Genomic DNA, 14,299 nt, shown 5'->3' with positions numbered 1-14,299 from the left:
TTCCATTAAATAATCATGAAATCAAGCAGTTTCACATAATGATGAAGCAGAGATCAAAAGTTCTATCCAAAGCATAAAATTTATAATCACAAAAATGAAATTAATTTACATGTAAAGGCCATTTATGAACATAACAGTAAGAATCAATAGTAACGTAACGTTTCTGCCTATGCAGCATCTGTTACAGCATTTCTCCAATGTATATGAAAATAATATTGGCACACTACTGTTATTATAAACATGTCTGACCAAACTGAAAATATTACTTCTTACAGTAAAGCACCTCTAAAAACTGTATTCTATACCATTATAAGAATATAATGTAAACAGTGTGATTTTTTAAACTGCCCTTCACATGTCAAAAATACACAGATTTTGGACAAATACATTTGTTTACAATTACTTAATTTTTCAAAACTATTTGAATTATTCAAAAACAAAAAGTAAATTCCAGTGGCAAAATGTGCAATGTAACTGACATTACTGGATAAAATTCTGTTATATGATATTTAAAAACAGAAAGTTGTCCATTAACAGTCTTGAAAAAAAAAGATTTTATTATTTTTTATGATTGAAGCTGTGTATATTCCCTTTTCCTCAGACATCTTCAGGCAGCTCACTCAGCTTCTGTTGTGGCCTCTACTCGGTCTCCTGGAAAAACACAAACGTCATTCATCACCTGTTACAAGGAAGCTTACACCTCGGCGAAGAGATTGTCACATTATTTTTTATCTTGCCAGGAGTTAAATAAACCTTTACCACCAAGATTATATTATTAATTATATAATCTTTCTTAAGTAATTCTCACAAATGTATTATTATGCCATGTGCAAACTTTCTTACTGTGTTTGAGGTAGGAGAGATAAGTGTCCCATCCCAGGGTGATCATATTGACATAAAGGACACGAAACTTGGGTGGCAAGAAGTAGAAGTTTATCATTTGAGCTGCTGGCCAAACACACCAATCTGCCTAAAAACAAGTATGTTATGAAACGTTGTCAGCAGTGAACTTTTGGTTAACCAAGGTTGAACTAAGGACAGATGCTTATCATTGCAACATACCTTGTAAAACTCCCAGAATTTGCCTCTGAATTCTGCTTGTGCCTCAGACAAGGTGTGACCCTCCATCATACCCATACCCATAAATAAATGAAATAAATAAATAAGCAAGCAAGCTTAGGTGTAATATCCAGACTTCATTTTTCTTACATTATAAATCTTAAATCTAATTATGCCTTACTACTGTAAAATCCACAATAAGGAAATAATTAATATTCTAATGTTTTCAAGAAAATCTCACCCAATTCTGTTCACCAAATCTGTATTTATTTGATTAAAAATAAAGTAAAAACATTTTCAATTTTAACATATTTTAAAATGTAATTTATTCCTGTGATGGCAAATTGTCACATTGATCCTTAAAAAAAAATAAAAAAAAAAAAAAAAATCTAACATGCTAACATTTTAAAATATACTCAAAGAGAAATATGCCGTTTTAATCAAAAATTTCTGCATGGACTTTCAAAAATATTAACAACAAAAGTCTTAATTATTGCAAACTTTGACAGGTAGTGTAGTTGCAATAAAACTGGAGACTATGAACTTCTGAAAGGAAATCAGCAGCAAGATCTCACCTAGAAAGTACCAGGCCCCCAATGCTGGCGAAGCGACCAGCTGATCAGTAAGCACTTTCTTGCAGACATTATTAATGCCATTGCCTACAAAGTATTTGTCGAGCCACAGGTACCAATAATGCATGAAAGGACCCATAGAGCATCCGACCGCAAACATACAACCTACAGGGGGCGCAAGACCGCGAGAGTTAATAAATCTCGCGTTACTTCTTATGACAGGATATTCACACGAGACCATTTAAAAATAAAAGTTTTATGTAATCACCCAATAGCACTTATATTACAAGGATTAGCTCATTTTAGCAAGCCAAGCTGTATTTGGTCAAATCATTTGCGCGTTTATTTAGCTGTCACCTGTACGCGTCCAGTCACGTGTTCGGCCGGGTGTCCTCCGCGTCTCGCGCGTCTGCTGGAGGAAATCTCCCGCGGCCAACATCCCTCCGGAGCTCACCGTGTTAGTCACGATCAGGAATCTGCCTCTGAACAGCGGCTTCCAGTAACCGGCGATCCTTATGAGAAAATCCTTACTCTGACGAGATATCATGTTTAGGCCGACTTAACTTCAGTTCCTCTCAAGATTCTGATCGATCAGCGCTTGACGACTTCATTCGTAACTTCTGTCCGTTTACGCCAGGATAAATGCTACAAGATACGCAGAAAATATCGTAAATGCTGAAAAGTGTTGCCAACTTAAAATGGAAAGGAAAGCATGTTCCTTAATAGTCTCAGATAGATAGATATATAAAACCTATAGTTGTTCCGATATCACCAAATTGTCCTTTTGCCTAACTTCAGCTGCAATTATTTCTCCAACAATATTTTCGTCTTTAGATTTCATTCACATAACAAACGGAGCCCAAAACAGCCTGCAGGAGCCGGTGACGAGTCACATGCGTAATGGCGTTGCGCTCAAGAGCGTCAAGATTGCGTCAACGTGCGCAGAACGCCGCCGCATCAGTTTGACCCTGACCCCATCAATATTTTTGTCCCGTTTGAAAACGGAATACTGCTCATCATTTCTTGATTTTAGAGCGCTTCCTTTTTATTATTAATTTAGCTGTTACATTTAAAACAAAGTATTTTAATCTTGTAGGTCAAAAATAATGTTGAAAGCATTCCTCTATTAAAGCACACAAAACAGTTTTAAAAAAAAAAAAAAACATAAATCATTAACACAACATGCAATTAAAAGCTAAAAAAAATGTCCTTATAAACAGTTTTATGTACAAACAAAAATAAAAAAACAAAATGTATAAAAAAAAAAAAAAAAAAAACGGTTTTCAGCAGTTGCAGTTTGCAGCAGAAACCCATGTTCAAAATTGGGCTTTCATGTACATACAAACATGAAAACAACAACAAATGATTAAAATAATAAAAAAAAAAAAAAACTTTGCAGCATGTGTGCACTTGTGTTTCATACACGGTCTCCATTCCTGACATGAGTAGTGCTGTTATCACAGTGATTGATTAGTTCATGCAGTAACTGTTGGTTTTCTTCTTCAACCCTTGACCACAAGCAGGTGGTTTTTCACCCTGCATGAACACAAAGAATGAAGACAACGTCATGTGATGGACTCTTGACTTACAAGATAACACCGAAATGATCATAAACATAGGTTTACAAACAAACCTCATACAAGCTGCACACAAGATTGAAGAGAGAATTCATAGCTTTATCCTCAAGATCGTCTGTGTGTTCCTGCAGGAACAACATTGTGCCATTTAATTACCAGGAAACACTGATCAAAAACAGTTTCATTGTAAATAAACAAGTACTTGTCCTTACTCCATTAATGGTTATCCAAGGCACATATTGATGAGGGGGTTTCAGAGCATTTGTTTTCAGTGCATTTTGATGCATTAATTTGTTGCCCTCATCTCCCGTCACACACTTCATGACTGAATCCCATGTTGTATCAGGAAAATGGACTCCGAGACACTGAGATAAGACGTACAGATTAGCATAGCATTGCACCAGGGTTTACAATAAATAATAATAGATTAGACCCCTTACAGGCTGGGCGGCTTTCAGCACATCTGCTCCTGACTCCATGCAGAAAATGACTGGAATAGCCTTCGCTCCTAATATATTCAACAGGCAGGTCTGACAGAAAAGATTACAATTATAACACCTATTTCAGCTCTAAACAAGATGCCTTAAGTCTTCTTTAAAATGCTTTAGGGGTGAAATAAATGGCAAAACCTCACCTCAATCATGTTACCTTGACATTCCTCCTCTCCGTGCTGACAAATGAAGGTATACTTCCCTTGTTCTTCTTTCTCCTATTATTATGAATAACATTTTAACATTCATTATTATTTTTTTACTAGTATGTGTAAAAGAAATTGGTTGCCATTTACACTGTGCAGATTGTGGCAAAACTGATCCCAAGGTGTGAACAAAAGTAAATATCATCTCGATTATATCCTGTTAAGTGTAAATAGCGATAGATGCTAGTCATATAATGTGTAACGTTACTGAAGTAATATGATGTCTGTACAGAGGTAAATTGTCTTAGCAACAGTTGGGAGTGTAAATATACCTGTGCATTTCCATATGGAACCAGCTCAATATTCATAATGTTATTCAACATAATGAAGGTTGGCACGAGCTGCGTTACAAGAAACTGTCTGCATCCAGGACACAGAGACTCATAGTACAGGCTCACATTGACCGGGGAAGCGTTGGGCTTTGATTCGTTAAACTTCATGCACTGCTCCAGCACCTAAGAAAGAAGAAATAAAGGGAAGCACTCAGTTTCGTTTACGCTAGTTCGGCGTCTGCCTTTATCATGGCCAAAAATGCTTAAAAAAAAAAAAAAAACCTTCGGGATTTCCCGGACAGTGGAAAGCAAAAAACGAGAAGTGTAAATATTACTTCAGGATGATTTGCATATTCAGCGTAGCCTATTTAATGCAACTTCAAATGCAGTTTTAGTTTTTCTTGCTAGTGAAATTGTCGTTTAAAAAGAATGATAAAACGCATCTAATCGTTTCATGCTATGAAATTTAAGGACGAAGTCGTAAGTTTTGTTTTGATGCACGAGTCACTTACCCCACATTTGGCTGCAATGTCTTGAGAGTCGCACCAGTGTGAAGGTGGATACTTGCAGGAGTTAACAAACCTACCGCTGCATTTGCTCAGCGAACATACAGCGAAGAGCAGCACAGACAGCTTAAAACCGAACATTATTACCGTCCAACAGCTTGCCTTGATCTCTGAATGAAAAGGAGTGAGTGTCCTACATTTTAAACATTCTTCCAGCCCTTATACACCGGCGCTGCATTTTGATTGGTGAAGTTACGTGACGTCATTAAAATCCGGCAAAACTTTGCTTTAACATTATTGCCCTATCACGAGGAAGACTGCGCTGAAATCATAAACTGACTATCGGCTGTCCTTAAGAAGCTAAAAATTGCCTATTGGAAATTTATTTTCGCTTATTATATGTATATACATATACAGGTGCTGGTCATATAATTAGAATATCATCAAAAAGTTGATTTATTTCACTAATTCCATTCAAAAAGTGAAACTTGTATATTATATTCATTCATTACACACAGACTGATATATTTCAAATGTTTATTACTTTTAATTTTGATGATTATAACTGACAGCTAAGGAAAATCCCAAATGCAATATCTCAGAAAATTAGAATATTGTGAAAAGGTTCAATATTGAAGACACCTGGTGCCACACTCTAATCAGCTAATTAACTCAAAACACCTGCAAAGGCCTTTACATGGTCTCTCGGTCTAGTTCTGTAGGCTACAGTCATGGCCAAAAGTTTTGAGAATTACATATTAGTTTTCAAAAAGTTTGCTGCTAAACTGCTTTTAGATCTTTGTTTCAGTTGTTTCTGTGATGTACTGAAATATAATTACAAGCACTTCATACGTTTCAAAGGCTTTTATCGGCAATTACATGACATTTATGCAAAGAGTCAGTATTTGCAGTGTTGGCCCTTCTTTTTCAGGACCTCTGCAATTCGAATGGGCATGCTCTCAATCAACTTCTGGGCCAAATCCTGACTGATAGCAACCCATTCTTTCATAATAACTTCTTGGAGTTTGTCAGAATTAGTGGGTTTTTGTTTGTCCACCCGCCTCTTGAGGATTGACCACAAGTTCTCAATGGGATTAAGATCTGGGGAGTTTCCAGGCCATGGACCCAAAATTTCCACATTCTGGTCCCTGAGCCACTTAGTTATCACTTTTGCCTTATGGCACGGTGCTCCATCATGCTGGAAAATGCATTGTTCTTCACCAAACTGTTGTTGGATTGTTGGAAGAAGTTGCTGTTGTAGGGTGTTTTGGTACCATTCTTTATTCATGGCTGTGTTTTTGGGCAGAATTGTGAGTGAGCCCACTCCCTTGGATGAGAAGAAACCCCACACATGAATGGTGTCAGGATGCTTTACTGTTGGCATGACACAGGACTGATGGTAGCGCTCACCTTTTCTTCTCCGGACAAACCTTTTTCCAGATGCCCCAAACAATCGCAAAGGGGCTTCATCGGAGAATATGACTTTACACCAGTCCTCAGCAGTCCATTCACTATACTTCCTGCAGAATTTCAGTCTTTCCTTGATGTTTATTTTGGAGAGAAAGTGGCTTCTTTGCAGCCCTTCTTGACACCAAGCCATTTTCCAAAAGTCTTTGCCTCACTGTGCGTGCAGATGCTCTCACACCAACCTGCTGCCATTCCTGAGCAAGCTCTGCACTGGTGGCACTCCGATCCCGCAGCTGAATCCTCTTTAGGAGACGATCCTGGCGCTTGCTGGACTTTCTTGGACGCCCTGAAGCCTTCTTTACAAGAATTGAACCTCTTTCCTTGAAGTTCTTGATGAACCTATAAATTGTTGATTTAGGTGCAATCTTAGTAGCCACAATATCCTTGCCTATAAAGCCATTTTTATGCAACGCAATGATGGCTGCATGCGTTTCTTTGCAGGTCACCATGGTTAACAATGGAAGAACAATGGTTTCAAGCATCACCCTCCTTTTAACATGTCGTCTGCCATTCTAACCCAATCAGCCTGACATAATGATCTCCAGCCTTGTGCTCCTCAACATTCTCACCTGAGTTAACAAGATGATTACTGAAATGATCTCAGCAGGTCCTTTAAATACAGCAATGAAATGCAGTGGAAAGGTTTTTTTTGGGATTAAGTTAATTTTCATGGCAAAGAAGGACTATGCAATTCATCTGATCACTCTTCATAACATTCTGGAGTATATGCAAATTGCTATTATAAAAACTTAAGCAGCAACTTTTCCAATTTCCAATATTTATGTAATTCTCAAAACTTTTGGCCACGACTGTACACAATCATGGGGAAGACTGCTGACTTGACAGTTGTCTAAAAGACAATCATTGACATCTTGCACAAGGAGGGCAAGACACAAAAGGTCATTGCAAAAGAGGCTGACTGTTCACAGAGCTCTGTGTCCAAGCACATTAATAGAGAGGCAAAGGGAAGGAAAAGATGTGGTAGAAAAAAAGTGTACAAGCAATAGGGATAACCGCACCCTGGAGAGGATTGTGAAACAAAACCCATTCAAAAATGTGGGGGAGATTCACAAAGAGTGGACTGCAGCTGGAGTCAGTGCTTCAAGAACCACTACGCAAGACATGGGTTTCAGCTGTCGCATTCCTTGTGTCAAGCCACTCTTGAACAACAGACAGCATCAGAAGCATCTCGCTTCAAAAAGGACTGGACTGCTGCTGAGTTGTCCAAAGTTATGTCCTCTGATGAAAGTAAATTTTGCATTTCCTTTGGAAATCAGGGTCGCAGAGTCTGGAGGAAGAGAGAAGAGGCACACAATGTGGCCTAATGGTTAGAGATTTGGACTTGTAACCCGAAGGTCGCAGGTTCAAGTCTCGGTGCTGGCAGTAGTGAATGAAAAGCACTCCCTTCCACCTACAATACCAATGGCTGAAGTGCCCTTGAGCAAGGCACTGAACCCCCAGTTGCTCCCCAGGTGCTGTATATATAGCTGCCCACTGCTCCAGGTGTGTGTTCACGGTGTGTGTGTGCCCTTGGATGGGTTAAATGCAGAGCACCAATTCCGAGTATGGGCAAATGTCACAACTTTCACTTCACTTTCAATCCACGTTGCTTGAGGTGATGGTTTGGGGTGCCATGTCATCTGCTGGTGTTGGTCCACTGTGTTTTCTGAGGTCCAAGGTCAACGCAGCCGTATACCAGGAAGTTTTAGAGCACTTCATGCTTCCTGCTGCTGACCAACTTTATGGAGATGCAGATTTAATTTTCCAACAGGACTTGGCACCTGCACACAGTGCCAAAGCTTCCAGTACCTGGTTTAAGGACCATGGTATCCCTGTTCTTAATTGGCCAGCAAACTCACCTGACCTTAACCCCATAGAAAATCTATGGGGTATTGTGAAGAGGAAGATGCGATATGCCAGACCCAAGAATGCAGAAGAGCTGAAGGCCACTATCAGAGCAACCTGGGCTCTCATAACACACAGACTGATCGACTCCATGCCCCGCCGCATTGCTGCAGTAATTCAGGCAAAAGGAGCCCCAACTAAGTATTGAATTCTGTACATGCTCATACTTTCATGTTCATACTTTTCAGTTGGCCAAGATTTCCAAAAATCCTTTCTTTGTATTGGTCTTAAGTAATATTCTAATTTTCTGAGATACTGAATTTGGGATTTTCCTTCGTTGTCAGTTATAATCATCAAAATTAAAAGAAATAAACATTTGAAATACATCAGTCTGTGTGTAATGAATGAATATAATATACAAGTTTCACTTTTTGAATGGAATTAGTGAAATAAATCAACTTTTTGATGATATCCAATTATATGATCAGCACCTGTATATTTATATAAAATGGGAGTGTATATACCAAATGAACTACTAGAATGGCAAGAGTTTAGCCCAGCTGGCAACATTTGTGACAAATCACTTGAGTTTTGAAGGTTTTCAAAAGAGTTGCATTTTACATAGTCGTCACCCATAAATGAAAATGCACCGTCTTGTTTCTGTGGACTTTATACACGTAAACAGTCACATGAACAGAGCTGTTTAACGCCGGTTTGCTTCTCTGAAAAAAATTCCCATGTCAAAAAGCTCCATAAAAGGAAACAATGTATTATATATGCATTTTACAATACATGTAAAATAGAAGTCACTAGACACACAGAACCTGATTGCATAACTGATTGGTCCACATTATAAAAGATTTAAAGTCATTACAAAATCAGAATTGACCATTATAATCAGTGTGGTTTATCTCTGCACATTTTTTAAATTCATGTGACCTCATAATCTTTAGTTAAAAGACTGTATACAGGTGCTTTCTTCTTAATAACCAAGTGAGCAAATTTTCATTTAGTAATTCCCCACTAGCTACCTTGCACTAACTTGTTTTGGGCATGCCGGTTGTTTCATTTGACTGCAATGGGTGAAAATTTCCCTTCACTGGGGAAATTGTGGGATTAAATAGGTTAATTCATGACCAGACTGAACAAGAAACAATCACTTTTTTTTGCGTCAAATACCAGATATTCTTAGGAAGAGCTACATAATAGCGTTGACAACATATTTCAAGATTTAAAACCATCCTGATCCAGCTGTTGGTCAAACAATGAAACATTCTCTATGTCGTTGCTATTTCTGAGAGACAGATTTTTCCACCCCCAGGTAATGTACTGTAAGGAAGGACACATGCCAAAGTGTTTGTCAAAAGACAACTGACACAACACTTTTCTGGGTCACAGTACTTTCTGCAGCCTCAGCATTTTCTGTGAAAACAGCAGTTGTTTGGATCACATCACAAGATCAAACTGATGACAACAGACAAGAAGGTGTAATAGACTCAGAATCTTTTTATTGTCTTAAAAATAATTCCATCTACCTATTAAAGAGCCATATCTCTGTAATGCTTCTGTACCTGTTTGAGAGACAAACAACACTGATGCAAACTGTACACTGAAAAATTTGCACCCAAAAACAGATTGGAGAGAACAGAAGTAGTGAAAGGAAATAAAAGTATGTACATAAAGTTTGTGCACACACACATCCAGTAGAAACATACTGGGTAACAAACAGTGCTCCCCCCGTCCTCCATGTCTAATGGCACTTTGGTGTGCATTATCTTCAACAGATCACTTCACGCACTCAGGGGAAACAAGACAGAAAGCTATCATTCAGTTTAAAGAGGTAAAGAATAATTAGTGGTTATGTATGAAACCTTTTTCCACTGTGGGACAAAGGCATAAAAAAGTTAATATCTCACAATTCTTGCAATTCTGTGGAAAAAATGTCTGAATTGTAAGACAAACTCGTAACTTTATATATTTATTTATGTTATATCTCTTAAGTTTATATCTCACAATTCTGAAGGGAAATAAATTCTAATTTTACGTCTTGCAATTGTGTATTTATATCTCGAAATTCTGTTTTTTATTTCCACCACAGAATAAAAAAAATAAATTCCAAAAAGTTACCTTTTCCTCCCAACTGCAAGTATATTATCTTAAGTCTGAATTTATATCTTCCATTTCCGATTTTTCCCCCCTCAGATGTGCCAGAAAAAAATGCAGAATTGTGACAAACTAATCTTTCATAGTTATGTCATAACCACTATGCATGAAAAATGCATTTCATACGCTAAGTCATAATAGAACACAAACAGAAGTCTATTAAACATTTGGCCCTGCTGAATCTTGCCTTTCAGTGTATATCTTGTTGTAGAAAGACGGAAGAGGAAAAAAGAACTACTAATTTTAGCTCTTGCTCTGACTGAGACTATAGAAGGAAGTTAGTTACATACAAGTTATTATATGTAAGTTGAAAAAGAAATATGTCTGCAAACACGCTCTGGGTCACAGCTGCAACCTAAAAGACCATTAAACTTCCTTTTTATTCAGAAGAAAATACGATGTGAGGTGAGGGAGCACTGTTTAAAGTGAACAGAGAATAAAAACAAAATCTTCAAGTTTAAAACAACAGACGCACAATAAAAAAAGACAAGAAACCCCGTCTAACAGACTCCTTTCAGGACCAGACAGAGCTTGTCTGAAAATACATCTTCTATTTGGTTAATTAGATATTGTAAACATTTGTAATTGTACTGAATGGAAGAGAGATATTCAAGCTAGCTTATCTTTGAATCTGTAAGGTCATTACTTACAATGAGAGAAAAAAAAAACATTGACATACAATTAGTCTCTCTTTAAAAAGGAGTTAAAGAAAAAAAAACGACAAAGAACAGACCCATACACTGACACTACAGGCCTGTAACTAAAAAGTGTACCTAAACCGATTTCGGTTGCTCATAAAGGCTGTCAAGCTTCATTAATTGTCACTCACAATCACCTCAAAATGTGCTTCTATAGTGCATTTAGAGGCTTTTACTCCACTGCTTTGTCTCACACAAACTGGTCACATCTGTCTCATTCTCTGTGCTCTCAATGAAACAAAGGCCGGTCAGTCAGAACATTCAAGGAATCATAACCGGTGTCTCTTTTCTCGCTCCACTCCACACCATCATAGCAAAACTTCTTCTTATCGATATGACAAAACCGGAGTACACAGACAAACAAGCTTACGAAACAAAAGCCTGCCTCATTTTAAATATCTGTGTCAGATTTATAAACGAAAATGAATCGATCTAAAAGGAGGATGTCAAAAGCAAAGGATTCAGGCTAGTTTAAAGTTTCTAGTTTTGATTGAGTTTTAATTCCAACTTGCCTTTTAAATCAACTAATTTTCTAGAAAAACTGATGCAGTTTTTTTTGTTGTTTAAATGTAGCTTTAATAAAAAAAAGCCTGTTTATACCAAGATGAATTCCATGACTGGAACAAAAATGCAGTTAAATTTTTCTATTTAAACCAATGCGTAAAAAAACAAGAGTGCTGAATGAAAATGCCATTTCTCTCCATGACAGTAGGTGGCGTTTATGAAAAAGCAAGAATAACCCCTTCTGTGCTACAGATGCTGTATTGGCTGTAAGTGCCACCAAATCAGTTTAATGTAACAGCAGTGGCTCTGGGCATGTGAATAAAAAGTCTAATTCTTATTGGTTGGCCAGCTTTATTGGCAGTGTGATAGATAAGGGATACAGGGATAGTTTACCCAAAAATCATTTACTCACCCTCAAGTTCCAAACCTATATGAGTTTCTTTCTTCTGTTGAACACAAAAGATGATATTTCAAAAAATGTCAGTAACTAAAACAGCTAACGATAGTCATTGACTTCCATATTATGAATAAACATACCATAGAAGTTAACGGCTACCAGCAGATGTTTTGTTACAAACATTTTTTCAAAATATATTCTTGTGTGTTCAACAAAAGAAAGAAATTCATACATGTTTGGAAACAACATGAGAGTGAGTAAATAATGAAATTGTTCTATCCCTTAAGAACACCTATACCTAAAAAAAATCTGTCATATAGACAGCATGCAAATGTATGTGTCAGCTGTTTAATCAAAGTCAAATGTTTCTCTCACTGAATGTCTGTCTTGGTTTAAACAGGCCTTAACACAAAACCTTGTAAAATGAATGAAGTTACTCCTGTTGTTAAAAAGGTACCTCAAATGAAATGACATCCATGAAAGTGCATACTGGTTAAGACCAAACCTAATTAAAAGCTTAAAAGCTAATGTTAAACACTACAAATAAGAGGTCCTTTCATTTATCATAGTCTTCTTTATCTTGATACTCACAACAGACCTGTAATTAGAAAGTGTTTTATTTAAAAGCATGTAACAGAATGCGTTTAATGAGATGATCCTCCACGCGTAGTTATGCTTTCTAAGCGTTTGATATAATTAAGCACTTGCTTAACTTGGTTGTAGGCCTATATATATATATATATTTGAAGTGAAGCATTCTGGCCTGCCCCAATCACAGGAAAGCTCCTCCAGGACACATGGGCAGAAGGCACTTTTAAACCACTTCATCTCCAACTATGTCTCATTTAAGTAGTTTCTTATTCAGCAAACATAAAACTGCTATCTGGTCCTTGCTTGATAAAAAGCATTTGATCACTCACTAAAAATATAGGTTTTTCATCCAGCTGACTGTATGATGTACGTAACAGTGTATCATCTGACTATATGAGTCACAGCAAAGCTGAAGTCACAAGATGAAACACACAAGGGGTGTACAGTTACAAAACGCCCAACAAACATTAGGACTCATTTCCTATTACAAACATAACATATTCCACCTGATAATCTGCTCGAAAATCTATAATCATATCCTGGTTTATATCACAAATGGGTTTTCCGTTCCATTTTTGTGCCCGTTGAATAACCTGCTTTGCCTCTTTAAACCTTTCGAAGCGAGTGGAAGCTCCTGTGCGCATTGTTACTTTGGGATCACCTTTGTTCTGCTCTGGATCTTAACTGTTCGCTATAGCTATGCATCATCTCACGTTACAAGAGTCAAAAATAAAGCACCAGGAAGCACCAATACCAGCCCACAGAAACCATTAAGATGCCAGACTTCCAACTCTGTGGTGTACCATCTCAAAGAAAAGCACACAATTGTTGATGGCTATTTATTCTGACCATGACGACTAGCTTTAAAGAGGCAGAATTGAAGCTAAAAGGACTTCAGTGTCCCTCGACCAAGTCTGATATAAAAAAAAAAAAAAAGGTTTGTTTCACATCTTCTATAGGACAGCTCACATAAAGAGGAATCTATATGGTTGGCAGAAGCGAGCTACCAAACTGATTATCAACAGCTGCAATTTTCGGTTAATTCCTCATCTTGTGTCCTCAATGAAAATATCCAGGACTACAACACCAAACACATGACACATTCCTCTCCTTACTTTCCTCTCTCTTGTGTTGGGACAACAAATAAAGAGTAGCTGTGATCTCACCATAATTACTGCTGCTGACTATGATTGATATACGGAAAACTATGGGCTTACAAAAAAAGCCGTACATTTACTTACGATAATAATATACTGTGCTTATCTGTTCTCTACGATAAACATAAAAGTTCGGTGTTAGTATAGTTTGCTCCATATAATGTGCTTAATCATGCTTTATATGTGTGTCCTGGGTTGTCTCGTGTGGCGGTGCTCATCTAGGCTGCTGTGCGAGGACCGGGTAGGCCAGGGTTACATTCAGTGAGTCGTTGTGCTGGACCAGAGAGGTGTGTTTGTAGTGCAGGACCAAGTCTTTCAAGGAACCGTAAAGGTTGTAGGGCTCAGCAAATCCAAAACCGGTGGCCGTCTTGTAAACCACACAATGTTTGATCTCTCCATCCACGCTGTTGGAAAAGAAGAAAATGTGTTAAGCGACTAGGGCTGAACGATTAATTGCATTTGCGATAATATCGCGATGTGAAAAAACGCGATTACACTCGGTCACGTGACACGCAAGAGTAAAGAGGCGTGTTCGACTGGACTTTAAGATCGATCAGTGTATGACTAGGCCTGGGACGGTTACCGCATTACCGCAATACCGCGGTCACGTGACGCCTACCGCGGGTCTAAACCTGTAACCGTCATCACCGCACAAAAAAAAAAAAAAAAAAAAACATTGGCCTGCACATCTGAATGCCTTCGGCAGAATTCAAATGAGCCATTTTAATCTAGATTAATTCCAAGATTACAGTGAGATTAATCTAGATTAAAAAAATGTATCTATGCACCTCTAA

At 37.7% G+C, this 14,299-nt stretch overlaps 3 protein-coding genes across 7 annotated transcripts in view; all 3 read right to left on the bottom strand.

The window, feature by feature from the left end:
• Positions 1-66: 66 nt before the first annotated feature.
• LOC109076695 (mpv17-like protein 2) lies at positions 67-2,721 on the bottom strand. Of its 3 annotated transcripts, XM_042718250.1 has the most exons (6): positions 2,383-2,678; positions 1,989-2,276; positions 1,635-1,796; positions 1,063-1,139; positions 844-970; positions 67-651 (listed from the first exon to the last, which is right to left on the bottom strand). In XM_042718250.1, the coding sequence occupies exons 2-6, from the start codon at positions 2,176-2,178 to the stop codon at positions 617-619; spliced, it is 591 nt and encodes a 196-aa protein (XP_042574184.1). In that variant the 5' UTR covers positions 2,179-2,276; positions 2,383-2,678; the 3' UTR covers positions 67-616. The 3 variants fall into 3 exon arrangements, with proteins under 3 accessions (XP_042574184.1, XP_042574183.1, XP_042574185.1); XM_042718249.1 differs by having other exon boundaries at positions 1,989-2,677; XM_042718251.1 differs by lacking the exon at positions 1,635-1,796 and having other exon boundaries at positions 1,989-2,721.
• A 168-nt stretch (positions 2,722-2,889) lies between these two features.
• Positions 2,890-4,883, bottom strand: LOC109076694 (gamma-interferon-inducible lysosomal thiol reductase). The gene is made up of 7 exons (XM_019092368.2): positions 4,690-4,883; positions 4,178-4,360; positions 3,843-3,917; positions 3,649-3,738; positions 3,421-3,573; positions 3,265-3,333; positions 2,890-3,167 (listed from the first exon to the last, which is right to left on the bottom strand). The coding sequence occupies exons 1-7, from the start codon at positions 4,822-4,824 to the stop codon at positions 3,102-3,104; spliced, it is 771 nt and encodes a 256-aa protein (XP_018947913.1). The 5' UTR covers positions 4,825-4,883; the 3' UTR covers positions 2,890-3,101.
• Positions 4,884-9,481: 4,598 nt separating this feature from the next.
• Positions 9,482-14,299, bottom strand: part of pik3r2 (phosphoinositide-3-kinase, regulatory subunit 2 (beta)) — a 43,459-nt gene continuing 38,641 nt past the window's right edge. For all 3 annotated transcript variants that reach the window (XM_042718236.1, XM_042718238.1, XM_042718237.1), the window contains one exon: positions 9,482-13,909. In XM_042718236.1, the coding sequence (XP_042574170.1) occupies positions 13,720-13,909 (190 nt within the window). In that variant the 3' untranslated portion in view covers positions 9,482-13,719. The remainder of the gene's footprint in view (positions 13,910-14,299) is intronic.

This window comes from Cyprinus carpio, chromosome B2 (genome assembly GCF_018340385.1).
Source record: "Cyprinus carpio isolate SPL01 chromosome B2, ASM1834038v1, whole genome shotgun sequence".
Taxonomy (NCBI): domain Eukaryota; kingdom Metazoa; phylum Chordata; class Actinopteri; order Cypriniformes; family Cyprinidae; genus Cyprinus; species Cyprinus carpio.
The sequence above is the reverse complement of the archived record's forward strand: the minus strand, read 5'-3'. Positions and strand labels throughout refer to the sequence as shown.

Bases quoted from the DNA above. Each gene is read 5' to 3' on its own strand.
- LOC109076694 (XM_019092368.2), bottom strand. From the start codon at position 4,824: ATGTTCGGTTTTAAGCTGTCTGTGCTGCTCTTCGCTGTATGTTCGCTG. The intron at 3,918-4,177 runs GTATATTTACAC...TCATAATAATAG, and splicing joins TTCCATATGGAAATGCACAG to GAGAAAGAAGAACAAGGGAA. The intron at 3,334-3,420 runs GTAAGGACAAGT...TTGTTCCTGCAG, and splicing joins CTTGGATAACCATTAATGGA to GAACACACAGACGATCTTGA.
- LOC109076695 (XM_042718250.1), bottom strand. From the start codon at position 2,178: ATGATATCTCGTCAGAGTAAGGATTTTCTCATAAGGATCGCCGGTTAC. The intron at 1,797-1,988 runs GTGACAGCTAAA...CGCCCCCTGTAG, and splicing joins ACGTGACTGGACGCGTACAG to GTTGTATGTTTGCGGTCGGA. The intron at 971-1,062 runs GTATGTTGCAAT...ACTTGTTTTTAG, and splicing joins AATTCTGGGAGTTTTACAAG to GCAGATTGGTGTGTTTGGCC.